General features: G+C 36.6%; 1 protein-coding gene across 1 annotated transcript in view; it reads right to left on the bottom strand.

Annotated features, from left to right (window-relative positions):
• Positions 1 to 1862: 1862 nt before the first annotated feature.
• PAXIP1 (PAX interacting protein 1) overlaps positions 1863 to 17708 on the bottom strand; it is a gene marked incomplete at both ends in the record, with an annotated part of 30812 nt that continues 14966 nt past the window's right edge. The window contains 14 exons of the mRNA XM_079538146.1: positions 1863 to 1984; positions 2510 to 2585; positions 2669 to 2803; positions 3957 to 4057; positions 5597 to 5765; positions 8039 to 8141; positions 8516 to 8583; positions 10388 to 10431; positions 10564 to 10748; positions 11293 to 11414; positions 12374 to 12511; positions 13015 to 13110; positions 14040 to 14134; positions 14819 to 15533. Of these exons, the coding sequence (XP_079394272.1) occupies positions 1863 to 1984; positions 2510 to 2585; positions 2669 to 2803; positions 3957 to 4057; positions 5597 to 5765; positions 8039 to 8141; positions 8516 to 8583; positions 10388 to 10431; positions 10564 to 10748; positions 11293 to 11414; positions 12374 to 12511; positions 13015 to 13110; positions 14040 to 14134; positions 14819 to 15533 (2169 nt within the window). The remainder of the gene's footprint in view (positions 1985 to 2509; positions 2586 to 2668; positions 2804 to 3956; positions 4058 to 5596; positions 5766 to 8038; positions 8142 to 8515; positions 8584 to 10387; positions 10432 to 10563; positions 10749 to 11292; positions 11415 to 12373; positions 12512 to 13014; positions 13111 to 14039; positions 14135 to 14818; positions 15534 to 17708) is intronic.

The following is a 17708-nucleotide window of genomic DNA, read 5'->3' as shown; positions in this document are numbered from 1 at the left end:
AAAGGTCAGGCTGGCAGGAATTCCTCTTAACATCACATAACTCCTCACTACTTAAAAAACAAATGGTGAATACAAGAATAAATCATAATAGCTGAGGAACCCAGAGCCAGCACTAAGGCAACAAGCACAGTACTGACCTCTATGGGACTTCACTTGTCTTGAAATTTACTGTGTTCTTACAGCTTGAATTTGCCATTTGCTTAAGCATCTTGTTGAACTGAGGCACGGGGAAAAAAAAAAGCAACAGAAATAATGGTCAAATATCAGGTGGATTTACATTCTATGCCACAGCACAAAGGAGATTTGAAATTAATAACTTCTCTGCAGACAGCTTTGCACAAGCTAAGAAAAGCTGCTTACCTCTCTTTAACGAGACTGAAAAACCTTCCCTGTAAAACAGTTCTGCATAGAAATACAAAACACTAGAAGAAACAGCATGATAAGCCATTGTTTTCAGTAGGCTTTGTCTTCCACCTTGAATTATTTTCCAAATGGCTCACAAGCTGCTATGATGCATCCAACACCATGCAGACAAGTGAATATCTGCACTCTCCCACTAGAGTTTAATGGCTTACTGATAAACATTTTTAGGACAATTTCCATCTACCAGAATCTAAACTAAAAAAATGTAAAGTCACATTTATTAAAACTGTGTGTGAGTCAGGAAGAACAACTGAATATATTTTGAAGACTGGTTTTTAATATTTATTTAGTAAAACTCACTATACAAACAAAACTTATCACAACAGCATACTATGTAGGGTTAGGCTTTCTCCTTCCTTCAAGCTTTTTCTTTTCTTCAGTAAAAACACATCTATAAATTTTTAACAATTTCCCCTTTAAAGCATTGGGATTTTTATATATTAAAACATACCTAATAAAAATAAGTTCAAAATAATTTTACATCGTTTGGAAAAAGATTTGAGTAATTTACTCTTACCAGAGTGCCACTGTTGCACAGTATTAAAAAAAATGAACCACCACTAAAATATAGAGTAAAACATTTAAAAGTACATTTATTTAAAATGTGGGCAAAATATCAATATAAAAGAAAATAGAGTATAAGAAATAAAAATAAAGTACAAAACATTTTCATCTTCAACATCCATAATTTAATAGACAGCAAGCCCTTTTATTTTTACACCCAAGTTACACTTTTGGCTGAAGTACCATCATTAACGTTAAAATGCTTAAAAACTGGCTAATTGTGATACCTAAAGTGGGATCTTTTAAAATGGGAGTATAATACAAAACATAGTAAATTATGTTTCCTCATAATAAAATTACACATCCTAAAAATGATGCAGTTTATTTTTGCTTCCCTGCTTTAAACTGCTCTTCATCCCTAGGCAAACAGCTGGAAAACAGTGTCCACAGGAAGTTTTAGTTACTTTGTACAATGGCTGAATAGCTGGATTTAATGCTCCAAGGACTCCGAAGCACTAAGGCATTTTACTATTCCTTCAAGTAAATTTATATGTACGTTTGTTAAGAAAGAACAACTTTTAAGAAATGACTGTAAAACAGAACTTTTGCAAGTATGAAGCACACCCATAAAGATGCAGTACCCTGCCCAGCCCTACAATGCATTTATCAAATAAAATTTATACTCTGCCTTAGTAGAAGCTATTTCTGTCAACTACAATTCACCTGTGCAGGTACATTCCTTACTGACACTTATTTTCCCTTGTTGCTACTATTCTACTATTGATACTTTCTGACAACCCTGCATCCCACCTCCACTATTTGCTATCAAAAAGTAACCCCAGTTGGAATTTAAACCAGGTGTCTGGGCGTTAAGCTGTGCTTTTATCAAGTAAACATTACACATCCTATAAAAACTGTAAGTAGTTAGTTCCTAATTAAGAAAAACTTCTAAGCATTTTCCTTGAGCAGCTGATAGCTTTCACACAAAAAGGATATGACTCATAATCCAGTGTTTGAGTAAGTACTCCAGTGAGGACAAATTCAGCATTGTGGACATCTGGAAATATCAAAAACATGCATACAGTTACACCCTTACGATGACACTTCTCTTTCAGCAGACACATCAGGAGGAGCCATTCAGTACCTTTCTGCTCTTCATGCAAAGGAATAAGGGAATATGGCCCCATCACTACCAGTGCCCTACTTTTAGCCACACACTTCATGCTACCAAGCTTCAGAATGTACGGTTTCACTGATAAACATGTCACGTTTCTAGGCTCCATGCTGAAAAACAGCTAAAGAGAAAAACCTCAGGTCTTTAACTTGACAATCGTGCATCATGCAGTTGCAGCCCCAAGTTCAAGACTACCCTTGCAGAGATTTGTGGTGACCTGGCCAGAAAAGTGCTTATTAGAAACACCTAGGAATGAGATGGGTCAGACTTCTCTATGACCTGCAGGATCGTCCACGCACCCCTCTACCAGTATCTGACATCTTCAACAGGTATCTGTACTTGCATTGATTTTTACTGTTATTATTTTACACCCATGCTGTTCAAATCACATTGACAGTACATACATACCTATGCCTCTAGCAAAATATTCTCGACACAGGTGAAGGTCATTTTCACAGGAAATCAAGATTATCTCCGGCAAACTCTAAATCAAAGAAAGCAACTGTAAGCTCAGAATAACACAATAAGATATTACCAGTAAATTTCAGAAGGCAACACTGTACACACTTTGTTCTGCTTATGCTCCATGAGTTTTCGAAATGAAGGCTGTTTAGATAACACTTTTCCTCCTGCGCATTCCACAATAGCTTTCATGGTAGAAAGACTGGGACAAATTCCAGGTGTAATATAAAAATACTTTCCCTAAGAAGAGAAAAAAAAAAAGAGCAACAAGAAATGTTATTTTGTTAACCTGTGTCTGAAACATAGCCGTGTTTCCTTATGGATGAATTCTGATGCAATCATTGGCTGCCTGTAAACAGCTTACAGTGGCCTATAGCAACAAATCCAACAGCTGATGAGTTGTCTTTATTACTGCTCATCTGCTTTCCCCAGAGGGACAAACCTGAAATGACCACTTCTTAAACAAAGAAAAGAAACAACTGCAATTTACTAAGAACAATGCTCCTTGCTTCTTCAAGCACAAGTATGCCTAAGGGGCTCCAAAAAAACTGATTTATTCTAATTAAAGCTTTCGTCTTTTAAATAAATATCACAATATTTATTTAATATTAATACATATTATACATATACATATTATTTAATATTAATACATACATTACTCCCCAGCAAAAATCATCCTGTGTGATACAGAGTGATACAGATCACCAAGTAGATCAGCTTTGTTTATCAGCTAGGAGTGCAAAACTGATCAAAGTGTACTATTCAGATTTAATAGAAAACAGATGCTTATTCATTACAGGTTGTGAAAATACACTTTTTAGGTGTTTTGTCTCAAGAAAAAGACTCAAATTCTGCTAGGGTAAAGAATCATTAGCAACTTGAATCTTCAAAACTCTCTGCACAGCAGCATAATTTCAATCAGAGGCAGAAAAACCATCTTGCACCATGCCAGCAAAGGACCTGGTGCTAAGTGCAGTCCTCAAGGAGAATCAGGCTGAAGTGTACAACCACTATGACTCATTTTTCTGGAGATGTGCTTTAACCACTAGAGCATTTGGAGAAAAAAGAAAAAGAAATCACCCCTTCCATAAGTAGCATTTTGAAGAGGAACAAATACTGTTTTATACCCTGAACAGATTATTTTTTTCCCCCATCCACAGGATTCAGTCACTCAGAAGGCTCAGATCCATCCCATCAATACTTAAGCAGGAAATATGCATAAAGTCAACCCTCTCCCTGTGTAAATAATTTCTTATACATATATAAAAATACATATAAATGTTACGTGCTTGTCTGTCCTACTGTTCTGAACTGCAAAAGCTGTGGTCTCAGTGCTGAAAGAATTCAGCTGAAAAGCTCCCAGCATTTAAATGCTGTTCTTAAAAGTGCCCACCTTGAACAGCGGAGCTACTTGTGCTCTCTTCAGGGACTCTTCCAAACTGAAGCAGAAAAGCACCTCAGCTTCAGCATCCCTCAGCACAAAGTTCTGCTCATCTGAAAGAGTAATAAATACAATACAGGAAAGACTGTATCATCATCATAGCCTAACATCTAAGCCAATTAGAAAACGTTAGTGGCTGAACGACTCTAAATGCTAACACAGTAATTTCAATGTGATTATAGTATCCCTTCATTAGGATGACCCACAATTACTTGGAAAATGAAACAGTTTCACACCTGTTTATCTAGCAACATACACTGTTACACAGCCCCCTTTTCTACTTGCCCAAAAACTGTCTTCAAGCCCTCACGCAGCCTTAAAAGAAAAAACTTTCCATTTCCCTTTTTCTATTTCCCTTCAGCTGACTGTTTTTAATTGCCTTTTTTAAGCTTGGGATGGGATTTCAATCTTACCTTCACCATTCCACAAAAAGTTACGTTAAGCATATTTCAAAATGAGATTCAATTCAAAACAATCTGGTTCAAAGAGCAAAAACAATTTTACATTAAGAAAAAACTGGTCTTCCCCGGGACAATCTGCAATTTTTCTAGAGAGTTGCCACATTTTCCATAGTAATTTTAGTACAAAAGCAAAGGCAACTCATTTTCCACAAACCTATTAAATATCAGTAGACAAGTATTTAAGTCATCCTTGTAAACCCCCAGACCTTATTTATTTTCTAATAGCTTTCAAATGGATTGATTTCTCAGTTCACTGATGCTGAATCAAGAGAGTTGCTGTCTTCAGATTAACAAAATCTTTGTGGTTTATTGGTTAATTATCCACAGACTTAAATGTTTGTGATTGTGAGGCAGCAATGTTATACGCTTGCTCCTTCCAAACAAATTACATGAAAAGCACAAAACAGTAATAAAACAATCAGCCTTCAAGATTTTCTTCAGATCCAGCATCCTTTTCAAACAAACTATTTTGTTCTTTTCTGCTGTCTAAAAAAGTGTAAAAAGAAAGTTGATGTACAACACTGTTACAGCACTAAATTAAATGATTTTAATTATTTAAATGAATTCTTGTACACAGCGCCACCCATTGCTTACTTCTTCACAGCTTTTATTTTAGAACTAATGAAACTAAAATCACCCAAGACTTTAAAACTACTCAGAGGTGAGAACTGTAAGTAGCTGCATCACAGACAGAACGTTTGCCAACACCCAACTATTTTAACCACACTAACGCAGGCTTCTTTTATATTTCACTTAATGGAAAGATTAAATCAAATGAAAATTAAGAGTAACAAAGTGTTCTATTGTAACAAAACTTAATAAAAACAGTCCTGTGACAGCTTTAACAATACCAACACAACCTTCTACCTTAAGTGAAATATGAACCATTTGTTAGTGTAACTGTTTGAACTTAGCAAGTAATCCTCTGGGAGTTATGAACTACGATGGTCAGATTTGCTACGAACTTAAAAACCTCTGCATTCAAAATGGAAGCCTACAGAGAATCTTCAAGAGATATTACAATTCAAAATCTCACAAAGAAAGGGTTCTTTAAATCTGAAGGCCATCTTCACACACTGAAATCAAACAACCTTAAGTTTTTTATTATAAACTGATAGCAGCATAGCTTACCAACAAACTTCTGGCATTTGAAACACTCTTCTAACCACTCTGGAGTTACTATGTGCTTGACTACAGAAATTGCAGTCAGGAACTTGACAGTGCGGGTCACTTTACTGGCAATTAGGTGGGTGCATTTCTGGGCAGATTCTGCTACTTCACCTCCAAGAATATACAGTTTCTGAAAGTTGTAAAAAAAAACAAATCAGAATGGAACAGTCCTTAGAAATTGGAAAGAACAGAACATGGAATCACAACACCAGCATCAAACAAAACTGAGCTCTTCATGAAATAGCAAACGTAAGAGATTTCTGTATTACAGGAATTCATTTACTAAGGGTGATTAATGAATAGAATTTACAGACATGAAAGATCCAGCTATTTGCAGACATTAATTACATCTAGCTAGAATGAGAGCTATGTGCTGAAACTTTACTTTCGTATCTGTTGATTATTTCTGTATATAAAGTCAATTTTGTGGGGTCTTTTATAGGCAGAAAACGAAATAATTTTGCTCTTTTCATCTACAAAATGTATGACATCCATCATAATTTTGGTAAACCTAATTTTGCTACTCAATTATTCATAGAAGACAAAATTTCTTTATATGAAAACCACCTATATTTTACATACATCAGTTCCATACCTATTTGAGAGGATACTGAGTAACTATCATTTTTTCTTAAGTTTGAACTACCAAACCCAAACTAACTCAGAGTTGACATCTCAGCTAAGATACACACACCACTAACAACCATTCAGCATAGGAATCATTTATAAAGAGTGCTTCCTCTGATAAGAATTTAAACAATTACAACATTTGAAAGTATCTGGACAGCTTCACTATCTATGCACCACAGATTTTTGATTTTTACAGCACAAGTATTTTGTACAAATTTAAAAAGAATCAACAAAACCACAGTATTTTTAGGCATTAAAATTTAGCATTAAAATTTAACATACGGGAGCGTTTGTATTACATCAGTCATCAGACATTAACAAAACAAGAAGGCTTACTGCATGCATTAGAAACCCTGAAAGGTCTGGCATCCCTCTGTACTGCTCTGATAGTAACAAACAAGTTAGACAGGGACAATGTTTTAAGCTTTTCTGTACTGCACTGGCTTATTGTGACAGCTTGCATCAAGATGATACACAAAAGTATTATCCAATACACTGCATCTCTCTACTGCTAAACTCCTTTGAGATATGCAAAAAACACACTGTGAATACTAAACTTGTACACTCTGAAATGCAAAAGCTGTTGTTTTCATTCATAATATATGCTCACCTCAAACACTGCATGCCTGTGAGTACCTTACAAGACTTGCATTCTGATCTTCAAGGAGCCATTTGGGTGCATAGGAAAAAAAAAAGACTAACTCTCCAGTTCAAGAAGATGGGAGGTCTCTAGCCTCAGGAAGGTATTCAAACACTGACACTTTTAATGGTATTATCACTGCAACATTTGGCTTCAACATCACAAGCCCTGAGGCCAAAAATTTATTCAGTGTATTTGTGAGCCATAGCTCTAATGAAATTTCTTCATATAGTCAACTTGGTACCAACATGACAGGATGGGGAGTTGGCACTGAAACTTTGTTGAGACAGATAACTGAAAAATCATTTATGTTCCAAAGTATGTTCTATCTAGCTTCACATGAAAACAGTGTAATGGAAAAAACTCAAAATTCCAGCTACCTGAAAAATACTTTAGGTACAATCAAGAAGAAACTAGGATATTTGGGGTGTGCTTAAGTGACACGTATTTCTAAGAAACATAGAATAGAAAAACATAGAACTAGTCCTCACTTGATTATTTGGAGCTGGTAAAAGCAGCAAGATATTTCATGCCCTACTGGGGTCAGTAGTTAAAAAAAAAACACCACCTCTGTGTCTCAGATTTCAGCCAACACGTGACAAATTACAAATGAAAAACTATTTTTGAACTAATGCTTAGTGATCATTACAGTACAAGGAATGATTGGATTTTTACATCATTAAGCTTTGGGAGCAATTTATAAGAACAGAACAATACATGGGAACATATGATGATAAGTGTGCCATCAGCTCTGCCATCAACTTCCTCTGAAGCATGTGGTGTTATATGAGAAGAAGTCTGGGTCCTACCCTGTACAGTAATCGTTACTTTCCTCACCTAAGTTTGGTTGTAAAGTTTGCTGATTTAAAACAAACAAAACAAATTAAAAAACCCACCACAGAACATGAAAGGCTCTTGTCTTTTAAAACAACCATTGAGAACAAAAAGGTAGCAGAGAGGCATGAAGTAAACTAAAGCAGGAAAGTTATCAAACAAAACTAATTTCACATAAATCTACATTCTAATCTCACTTGCAGCAAGTATCAGTTTTTACAAACTAAACACAGGCTAATCAAGTCTTACAAAAGAAGAACACAAATGCTTCCACACAGTTTACAAGATGCAAAAGTCACCTTAATGTACTGTTGAACTTGCATAGGTTCAAATCCTGTGAAGAGCACCATTGGCGTCAACTCTGGGGTAAGCTTTTTAGTAGGTGGTGGTAGGTCTTCAATCCTACAGAATACATGAAATACAGCAGAATGTAAGTTTGGGTGCAATGTCATATTATTTCAAAAACAGACAAGCACACTCCTGCAACTTTTAGGAATGAAAATACAAACAAGAATTAGGCAGGATCAATCTTCTAGATAAAAAAAAATTATAATGCTGAGAACAGAGTATTTTCTCCTAATTCCGTTCTCTTCCAGCTCTCTTACTATTCTGCTCCTCAGCTATTATTCTATTTCTGCCTTTTGGACAGCTAGTAATATGCAAGAAATGCTGCTAGTTATTTCAATTAGCGGGGCACGGGATGGAACCAGAATGACGAGCAGTTCACAGTTACATGGCAAAGAAAATTAAGGACTATTGGCACTGGTTGTTCTTACCTGGCTCTTTTGGAAGATGGCTGAAGACTGGATTCATTTTGCTTTGGTTTCAAAGGCAACCTCACACCCTGAAATTAGACCATCTATATGTTTACATCTGAACTGAGCAGGGAACTCAATTTCTATTCTGAAATAGGAGAACTGTACAACAGTATTCTGAGACTATACTTCAAACACAGAGATGAGAAGGACAGGCTATCAAGTGTGCAGTGCAGCACTGACTGCTTACACAGCTGAAGAGCACAGCTGAGCATTAACTAAAGCTTCTCCACAAAGTTATGCAACCATTTAAGTAAAATAGAAAGAAAAAACAATTTTTTTTGTTGTTCCATTTAGATAATGAGGATGGTTATTACTGGAAAACTCAAAGAATTAAGTGAGAAAGAGACCAAAAAACCTGTTCATTTGTAAAATAGGTGAAGACTGCAGTAGCCTTTCAGTAATTCTGTGTCAACAGAAAATAGTGGCACCTGCATTGTAGAAACTCAAGTACCCTGATTAGAGAAAGAGAAGCTCCAGTAGATGCTTGGGCAGTCATTTCACAAAAACTTCAGCCTCCTCTAGATTAAATCTAAATTAGCCACTAGAGAATTTGCCCGGAAGAAGTGAAGAACAGCTTTCAGACTCTCCCTGGCACAACTAACCTGAAAGTTCTCACTGACAGAAAGCGTGACAAACATTTAACTTTCAAATCTACACCTGAAAGCTAATCTCTTCAAGGAGAAAGCATTAAATTCACAAACTTAAAAAACAAACAAAAAAAAAAAAACCCAGATTCCTAATGGATTAAAGCACCACTTCAGAGGGGACTGCAAGTATAAGACTGTTTTGAAGTTAAGGTCACAGTAAGAGATACAGAAGTAGTGGCTACTTCTAAAGCTGAAAAGTAATGAGTCAACAAGTTGTACTAATATTTTAAATTGGGTCTGGGTACTAATTAAGTTATTACAATTATTAAGCACCTGTCTTTGGAAGACTTCACAAATGGACTGAGGTACGCAATCCAGAATACAAAGGCTGAGTCAAAGTATTTTTGTGTAATATAAAATGTTATCTGACAGTCATTTGTGGTACAAATGAACTGAAAGCTCATTAGCTCAAACTAGGAATTACCTATGTCAAGACAGGCACAGTGAAAACAGTTATCAACCATAAATCTCACATGGAAAGAAATTACAGCACGAAAACTTTCAGAAGGCTAAAACCAAAGCAGTATTCCACATGTTCAGAGCAAGTAAACAGTTTAGAAGAGCTGTGGCGTGGACAGCAATTTATACCTGTCATATTTTACATACATCAGAGTCCACTCCATGAAAAAACTTTTTTTTTTTAATGGTGCATTCTTAGCTTCCTTAATGTTTCTTACACTTTCGCTTTTTGAAATCACATTGTATTTTTTGGAATTATTAGGTACACGTGCCCACAGCTTCAGTTTTTAGACAGGGTACAAACTACTTCCACCCCATAATTTGCATTACCTAACCTATTTAAAATTTAGTAATGATTATAACAAAGTTCTTAGAGATTTCAGGTGCTCTGCTTTAAAAATTCCTATGTGGCCTGCTTTCAGATTGTGCTAGGTCCTGACTCCAAAATACAAAGCCTCTTCTAAAGGCCTTACGTAAAAACAAAGAATGAAGAACCAGGCCACAATATTTCTGAAGTAGCAATTTTATATAATACACTGCAGTTTCGTAGTTCTGCCAAAGATTATTTTTAAGATTTATGCAAACAGACAACTAAAAGCAAGTGCCACCAGGATAGTTTGTGTGGGTTCTTCTGGCATCTTTCCTCACACCATATGCACACATGCTCAGATGTTACAAATGCAATGCAGCAATCTAACAAAAACAGCTGTATAACTCAACGTACCATTAGAAGCTCTGGTGATACCTTTAATGGGACTCTCCAAGCATCTACGAAATGAAGAACACCGCAGAAAGTGAATCCACCACAAAATTACTCATGGCAAGAATAAAGATGCTTCTCTTGATTAAACACGTTTACATCAACAAGTGCTACAGATCATAGAATTTTAGCAAACTTACCCAGCAGGTTTAGAACTAAATGTTGACTGGGAGAAAGTGGATCTTGAAGACTGAACACTGTGTATCGACTGTGCTGTATCTGCCGTAAAGCTTCAAAGTTCCCCAGCAGTATGTCACATAGCCACTGTGCATTTACACATGGTATTCTCCATTCTTTGGCTTTCTCATACTTCAAGCCACTGGGTCTTATTGTTCCAGAGACGAAGAAAAAAGGTTTTAATAAAACAGATAAATAGCATTTATACTAATAAACTTCTATATCAGTATTTATTTCTTTGCCTATTATCTATTTTAATTGTAATAGAGTAGGCACTCTCAAAAAATACTTTTGCTCTACATGCTGGAACAAGCAATGTTAATTAGAGAAGAATTTCTGCCCCAAATGCCATCAGGCCAGAACTGGATTTAACTCAGTTTTCCCTCCTCCAGCACTTTAAAAACTATCATTCCATCCTCACCCCCAGCCCCAATATATTTTACTTACTGACAATACAACAGTTTACAAGATCACTTGCAAAAATAATCTAAACCAGCACAAGAAATGACTTCTCTTTCGCCAGTTTTCAGGCCAAATTTAAGATAGAAGCATGCAGTGATTTCCTTCAAGAAGCAACATCACAAAGTTTAATGCTTTCAAACCACGAAAATGATTAAACATTCGTAGTGAGATGCAATGAGTAACATTTAGAAACACATCAAGTGGCAAGAAGCAACCGAGGATGCACTTACTCTTTACAGATGAGAACTGTGTTGCTGCGACATAGATAGCCTGTGTATTTGGCACCTGCTAGGTATGCCATTAGTTTGAGGTCATCTCTGTCACTATCGACAAATCCTGTCACAGAGATTATCTACGTACAGATAGAAAGACAAATAACTGAAAGTAGAAGGTACTTATGAACCATCCCTGTTGAAAATATTTCCGTTTTAGTAACTTTTTAAACATTTTAATGAAACATACACCTTAGCTATGGTATGTAGGCACTCAAAATATGGCTTGTAACATACAGTTAAAAACCAATCTGCTTATACATAAAAATTACAGGCTTCTAGCACAAGCTTCAACTCAAGAAAAATTATTTTCATAACGTTGGTCATTGGTTGGTTTTGTCATTTACTACATTTTTCCTACAGCGTTACTACAAAAAAAGCTCACGTCCAGATTTCTTCTCACACATTTTACCTCTTTCTCCTGCTGCTGTTGATACTGCTGAAGACAAAATTTTTTTACTTCTTTACCCTACTTTCCCTTCGAAAAAAAATCTCCTCAACTCTCAGCTCTACTCTGCCATGAAACTGAATAAGCAGTATCAGCTGATCATACAAAGCAAATTTTAATTCTCTCTCTTACCCTTGTTATCATTAGATAATATCCTAATATACTTTTTACCCACTTTTCTTGCCCAGTTTTCATTTTTGCCATTCTTTTATTTAAAAAGGAAAAATTGCAGTTTTGTTGTAAAAGAAGCATAAAGTGTTGGATGCACTGTCACTAAAGACATAAGAGGTTTGGATTCCTGTCATGTTATTACGAATAACTCATGTTATATTTGCATCTTTCCTCCTTCTAAGAGGATACAAAACATAGCTCCTAAATATTTAGCTCTCAGAGTCCAGCAAGATGTGCAAAGCACTCTGAATCACATGGTAGTATGCTCCATATTAACATAAGACTAAGATTATGATAAGTTTTTAGTTGTATGACATAAGAAACGTGCATTTTGCTTTGACTAAGCACTTTCTAGCTACAATTTCATAAAGCTAATGTAATGAAGCAAGCATTCTTTAGAGGAAAGCTTTTTCTTCTTACATGCTGAGAGCATGGCTTTCCTCCTGGTGGAAATGCCACTGGAAAATGAAGGGCTCGATGAGGTGGTACCATTTTCTTCTTCTTTAAAATTGAGTTCAGCCAGTGTGCTGTAATACATCTCTTCCTTTCTCTCAAAGCCTATGAAGATACGCATGTACAAATTTTAAAAACTGAAACACATCTTTATTTTACTCTTTTTCTGCAATATAAATCTTCAATCTTAGTGACTGTTTTCCTGAGCGTTTTCATGACCCTGTTTCTCACAGGATCTTACTCAGTGTTCTCAGAAATAAACTACCATATGCATTATTAAACTCTGTCACATTACACACAATAAATGATTGAAAAAACAAAAAGAAAGTGTACCATGGGAAACTTATTTTACACTTAAAGCATGAAGTACATACTGAAATCCCCCTACCTTTTCATTAAGGGAATAAAAGCAGGCATTTCAGGTTGTCCAGAGAGGTTATGGATGCCCCATCCCCAGAGGCATTCAAGACCAGGTTGGATGGGATTCTGGGCAACCTAATCTAGTAGGTGGCAACCCTACCCACAGCACAGGGGCTGGAATTAATTTAAAGTTCCTTCCAACCCATGCCATGCTTTAACTCAGTAATACATGTTATTCACTTGCTTACCTGAGCATACATGTTACTGACTTGGCTTTCACACAGAAGATGTGTACACCTGCTTGTAAGTGTAGGGTCCACAGTCCCACCATGTGCCTGAATGATCTGGGAAAACAACAAAACAAGAAGTTACCTAACAATGTTAAAGTTACCCTAGGAAACAAACAGCCTGAAATGAAGTCTAGTGTTTAGGAGACTGAACTATTTCACTGAAGAGTCACCCCTCCCCCCCAAAAAAGTTCGCTGACTAGTTTCAGAATTTTGGGGGAAAAAAAAAAGGAGAAAATAAAATTAAATATGTACCTTTTCAATGAACTATAAAAAATTTAACTTTTTAAGATGCAAAATAATAATAATAATTATTATTATTATATATTAACAAAAATAACCTCATTTTTTATTTTTGCATTATAACTACAATTTTTCATGAACCATTCAATTCTATCTCAGCAATAAACACAAGTGCTGTTAAAAATGTCAACAGCTTACTTGATTATGTAAAATTGTTGGGAAAATTCAACTACAAAATCCATCAGAAGTTTCTGAAGAACATCAAAGTCCTCTCATTTAGGAAAGGATACAATCAGATTTTTCTGAAAAATAGAAGTTGGCAAAAAATAGAAACACTATTCCTTCATCTTATTCACCCAAGTGGATACCTCACAGCTTACTAAGTGCCAAAATTATATGCAAAAAAAAATGTATTCAATTAAGTTAGAGTGCAATACTATATTACATTTGCTGCTCTACAGCTGTCTAATTAAAAGTATGAACAGTTGGGAAACAGTTAATGCTCTAACTGAGCTAATGCTGTGAGTAAAAACCCAATTCAGACAGACACCGCGTGTAAAGCATTTACTTTTTTTGGTTTGCTGAAATAGGCTGATATTCATCTAAATTATAACATAAACATTAAACCAAATGACACTTAAGTAAAAGTGCACAGTGCCAAAATATTTCCAATTATTCGTTCTAGAGTTCAGTTACTGAGAGTAAGGTTATAATAGTTCTTTGGAAATACAGCAGAATCTTACCCGTTTCCAGGTTGCTAACAGCTGTTTATCAGACATCTGTTCTGGGTAATCAGCAATTGCAAAGACACAACCCAGTAGGAAATAATCTTCTGGAACTGGAATAGTTTGGCACATAAAAGAACAGAAAATTAAACACTTAAAGGTCTGCAGAGTTCATCTCAGAACACATTCATTACTTTAATCTTCACTATTATCAAGTTAGAAACTATATTCAACTCTGAAGGAAAGTCTTGTAAAAAGCAGGATGCAAAAATCGATGCTGAGAGAAATACACAGATCTATGATCAACTAAAACAATTAAAAAGTTTTCAGTTCCACTGGCATGAGCAGAATTCAAAGCCAGCTGTAACAATTTTATCTGATACTGACTACTCATTAGTTTGGAACTAGCATTTCCAAAATTCAAGCTATCTTTCCAGTTGTTACCCTCTTTGAAAGCCTCCCCACCCCCCTCTTTCAAAGGAAAGAACAGTATGCACAGGCCAATGTCCTTCTCACAGCATAATTTATGTACTTCATGCCTCTAGCATAGATTTGAAAATAATAAGTTTTCAGGACTCTCTTGCTTTTCAGGTTTCTGGACATCCTTAGTTAGAATTTAAATGTTAGCATGAAAATTACCAAAACAGGTCCTGAGCCACGAACAGAGTTTAAGCCTTACAATCCCATACTGCAACACAGAGCTACTTTTTTTTTTTTTTTTTTTTTAAATATTCTAACCCAAATTCCATCATGCCATTAGCCATTTCTTTCCAGAACCAGAAGGTGATGTTACTAACTCTCCACTGATGGATCGTGCCCAAAAAGCGGCTGCTGCTGCAGTTGTGTCTGTTGCTGCTGATGGTGCTGCTGCTGGGTTACAGCTTGATGCTGTAGTGCTTGGGATGTCTGAGTTAAGTGCTGCGTTGCCTGATTCTGCATTTGCTGTTGCTGATGCTGTTGGTGTAATCTCTGTAAGTGCTGCTGTTGCAATTGCTGCTGCTGAATTTGTTGCTGCTGATGCTGTAGCTGCTGTTGCTGAAGGTTCTGCTGCTGAAGCTGCTGCAGCTGTTGCTGCTGTAGCTGCTGCTGCTGCAACTGATGAAGTTGCTGTTGCAAAGCATGCTGCTGTTGGAACTGAAGCTGCTGCTGAGGACGGTGTAGCTGTTGTTGAGCATGTAACTGCTGCTGAGGAAACTGAAGCTGCTGTTGTGCAAACTGGTGCTGCTGATGAACTTGTTGCTGTTGCGAGAACTGATGAGTCTGTTGCTGCTGGAAAGACTGCTGGGAGATCTGGGGTTGCTGCTGCTGCTGCAACTGCATAAGTTGCTGAGGTTGAAGATGTAAAAGAGGATGGTGCTGTTGTTGCTGCTGTGCTTGATGCGTCTGCTGCAACAAATGTGTCTCTGGTGTTAGTTTCACTTGACTAAACAGCACTGCGTTTGGATGTCCCTGTTGGCTATGATTTACTTGCTGCTCTAAACTTTTTGTAGGTGCTGAAAGTGATTGCAATATCTAGAAAACAAAGATTAGTTTTGTGATCTTTTTGTTGTCATTCAATTTTTAAAATATTTAAACGACGACTGGGAAAAAGCTCTCTTAAAAGGAAATAATCTTAAATACATACTAAGCTAAACAAAAATCCTTTTCTCAAAGTGAAAAGATAGGACTAACACACAGAGAAATGTGGATCTATACTCTGCCCCTAATAAAACACAGAACATGTTTCAGCAAAATTGAAGATTGAAACCCATCCCCATATTCTTGATAATATGCATTATGACGGTTAATTAGGTATCAGTAATTACACTCATCAACTCAACCAACTGTAGGACTCAATTTACAATCCCATTGGCCCATTAAGTTCAAAGTGTAGCTCCATAGATCTTCTTTTACTTCAAAATCATTAATAAAGCTGCCATTAATTAGCACTGTTTGAAACATGGGAGTTTAGTGCAAGCCTTTGTTCTCTTGATCCAGTGCAGAAATATTCAGCTACATTTAAAAAAAAAATGTGTCCCAAAATACAAAGAAACATGGATTTTGTCAGCACTCATAGTTTTTTTGAGAAAAAAAAAAAAGATTTTCAGTTGATACAAAGTGCTGAAGTAAATTGGAATTTCATTTTTAGATCTGTAATTAACAGAGTGGAAACAAGTCAGCAAGAGGAAATGTTAGCAACGACAAAACTGGGCAAATTCCTACTAAAGTCTGCTATTAAAAATCAGAGCAATAGGAAACTACATTCCTACAGTCTCCTATCCTTCTAGATATCAACTCTTTAGCAGAGATGACTCAAGTGCTTTTACAGTGCACTCCAAAACACCTCAGGCTTCACACATGCAGTGTTAGGTTGTTGGCATAGCACACATTACAATTATGATTACCAGCACACCACCCACCACACGAAGCTCTGGACAGCACCACAGACACTAAGTATTCAATAAGTAAAAATTAACAGATACAGAAAGAATTTCCGTGTGGTTTAGCATTAGGAAACTCCACAAGAAGTACCACAAAAGTCAAAATTACAGGAGTTTTGGGACAGATATGTCAAAATGAAGGGAGGAAATCCCTTGGGCTATATTCACATAACTTCTTATTAATAAGGTGTTTTGTAGCTATGGATCTTGCCATTCACCAGAAATCTCTGGTTCAACTTCCAAAGGCTGTGCACCGTAATACCAAACCCATCCATGACCCTGAATATCTCAGAATCACAGAACTGTAGGGGCTAGAAGGAACCTCTGGAGATGATCTAGTCCAAGCCCATGCTAACATAGGATAGGTTCCCTACAGTAGGATGCATAGGAAAGCATTCAGGTAGAATCTGAGTATCTCAGAGAAAGAGGTAGCTTGTTCCTGCACTCTGCCACCCCCAAAGTTCTGGAAGGAGACTTAACCTAGGTGGAGGATTACTTAACCTAGTCAAAGGGAAGTTCTATGAAAAACTGCAGAACTAGTATTCAGGGGTACCAGAAGGATCTGCCCCCTGTGAGGCAGTTTCACAATTCTCAAAAGCACAGACTTCCTCCAAGTACTGGAGCTAGCTCCTTAATTCATACAGCAGCCAAGCACGGTACCTGAAAACAGTCCTTGTACACCACAGCCCATCTCCAAGCTTACAGACTCGCAAAACAGAACAAGGGCTAACCAAATCACAATACCACCAACTGCCTTGTATCTGCATCAGTACTAGTTTATGCAAAAACACTCTGATATTAGGCCACTAAACAGCATATTATACGGTATAATGACCATGTTGTAGACAATGTTGTATTTAGACGTGAAAGCACTGGCCACCCTACCAGAATTTTGGCAACTGCTCATTCCTCACCCAGAAATCTCAGTCCTTCAACAGTTCAAGGCACTGAGAGGAGGAATTTAAGTCTTACAAGGAAGCTAGCACTTCCTTCTGATATAGGCAACAAAGAACCAATGTTTCTGAATGCCTCCACTTCTAGTGTTTTTTTTTGAGTACCACCTATAAGGTTGTATATTATTCAGGCACCTTTGAAAGCTGACTTTCAGACAAACACCTCAATATTAATTCATCAGCATAATTAAAGCTATGCCTAACATTTAGCAGCACCTGCTTTTTCCACATTCCCTTCCCACAAACAAGATTTCAATGCTGCAAGTTATTTCAGTGCATGCTCACTCATTTTTTCTTCTCTTCTAAAAATAATT

The sequence above is a fragment of the Tetrao urogallus genome (genome assembly GCF_951394365.1).
Source record: "Tetrao urogallus genome assembly, chromosome: 7".
Taxonomy (NCBI): domain Eukaryota; kingdom Metazoa; phylum Chordata; class Aves; order Galliformes; family Phasianidae; genus Tetrao; species Tetrao urogallus.
This window is presented reverse-complemented; position numbering and strand designations above follow the sequence as displayed.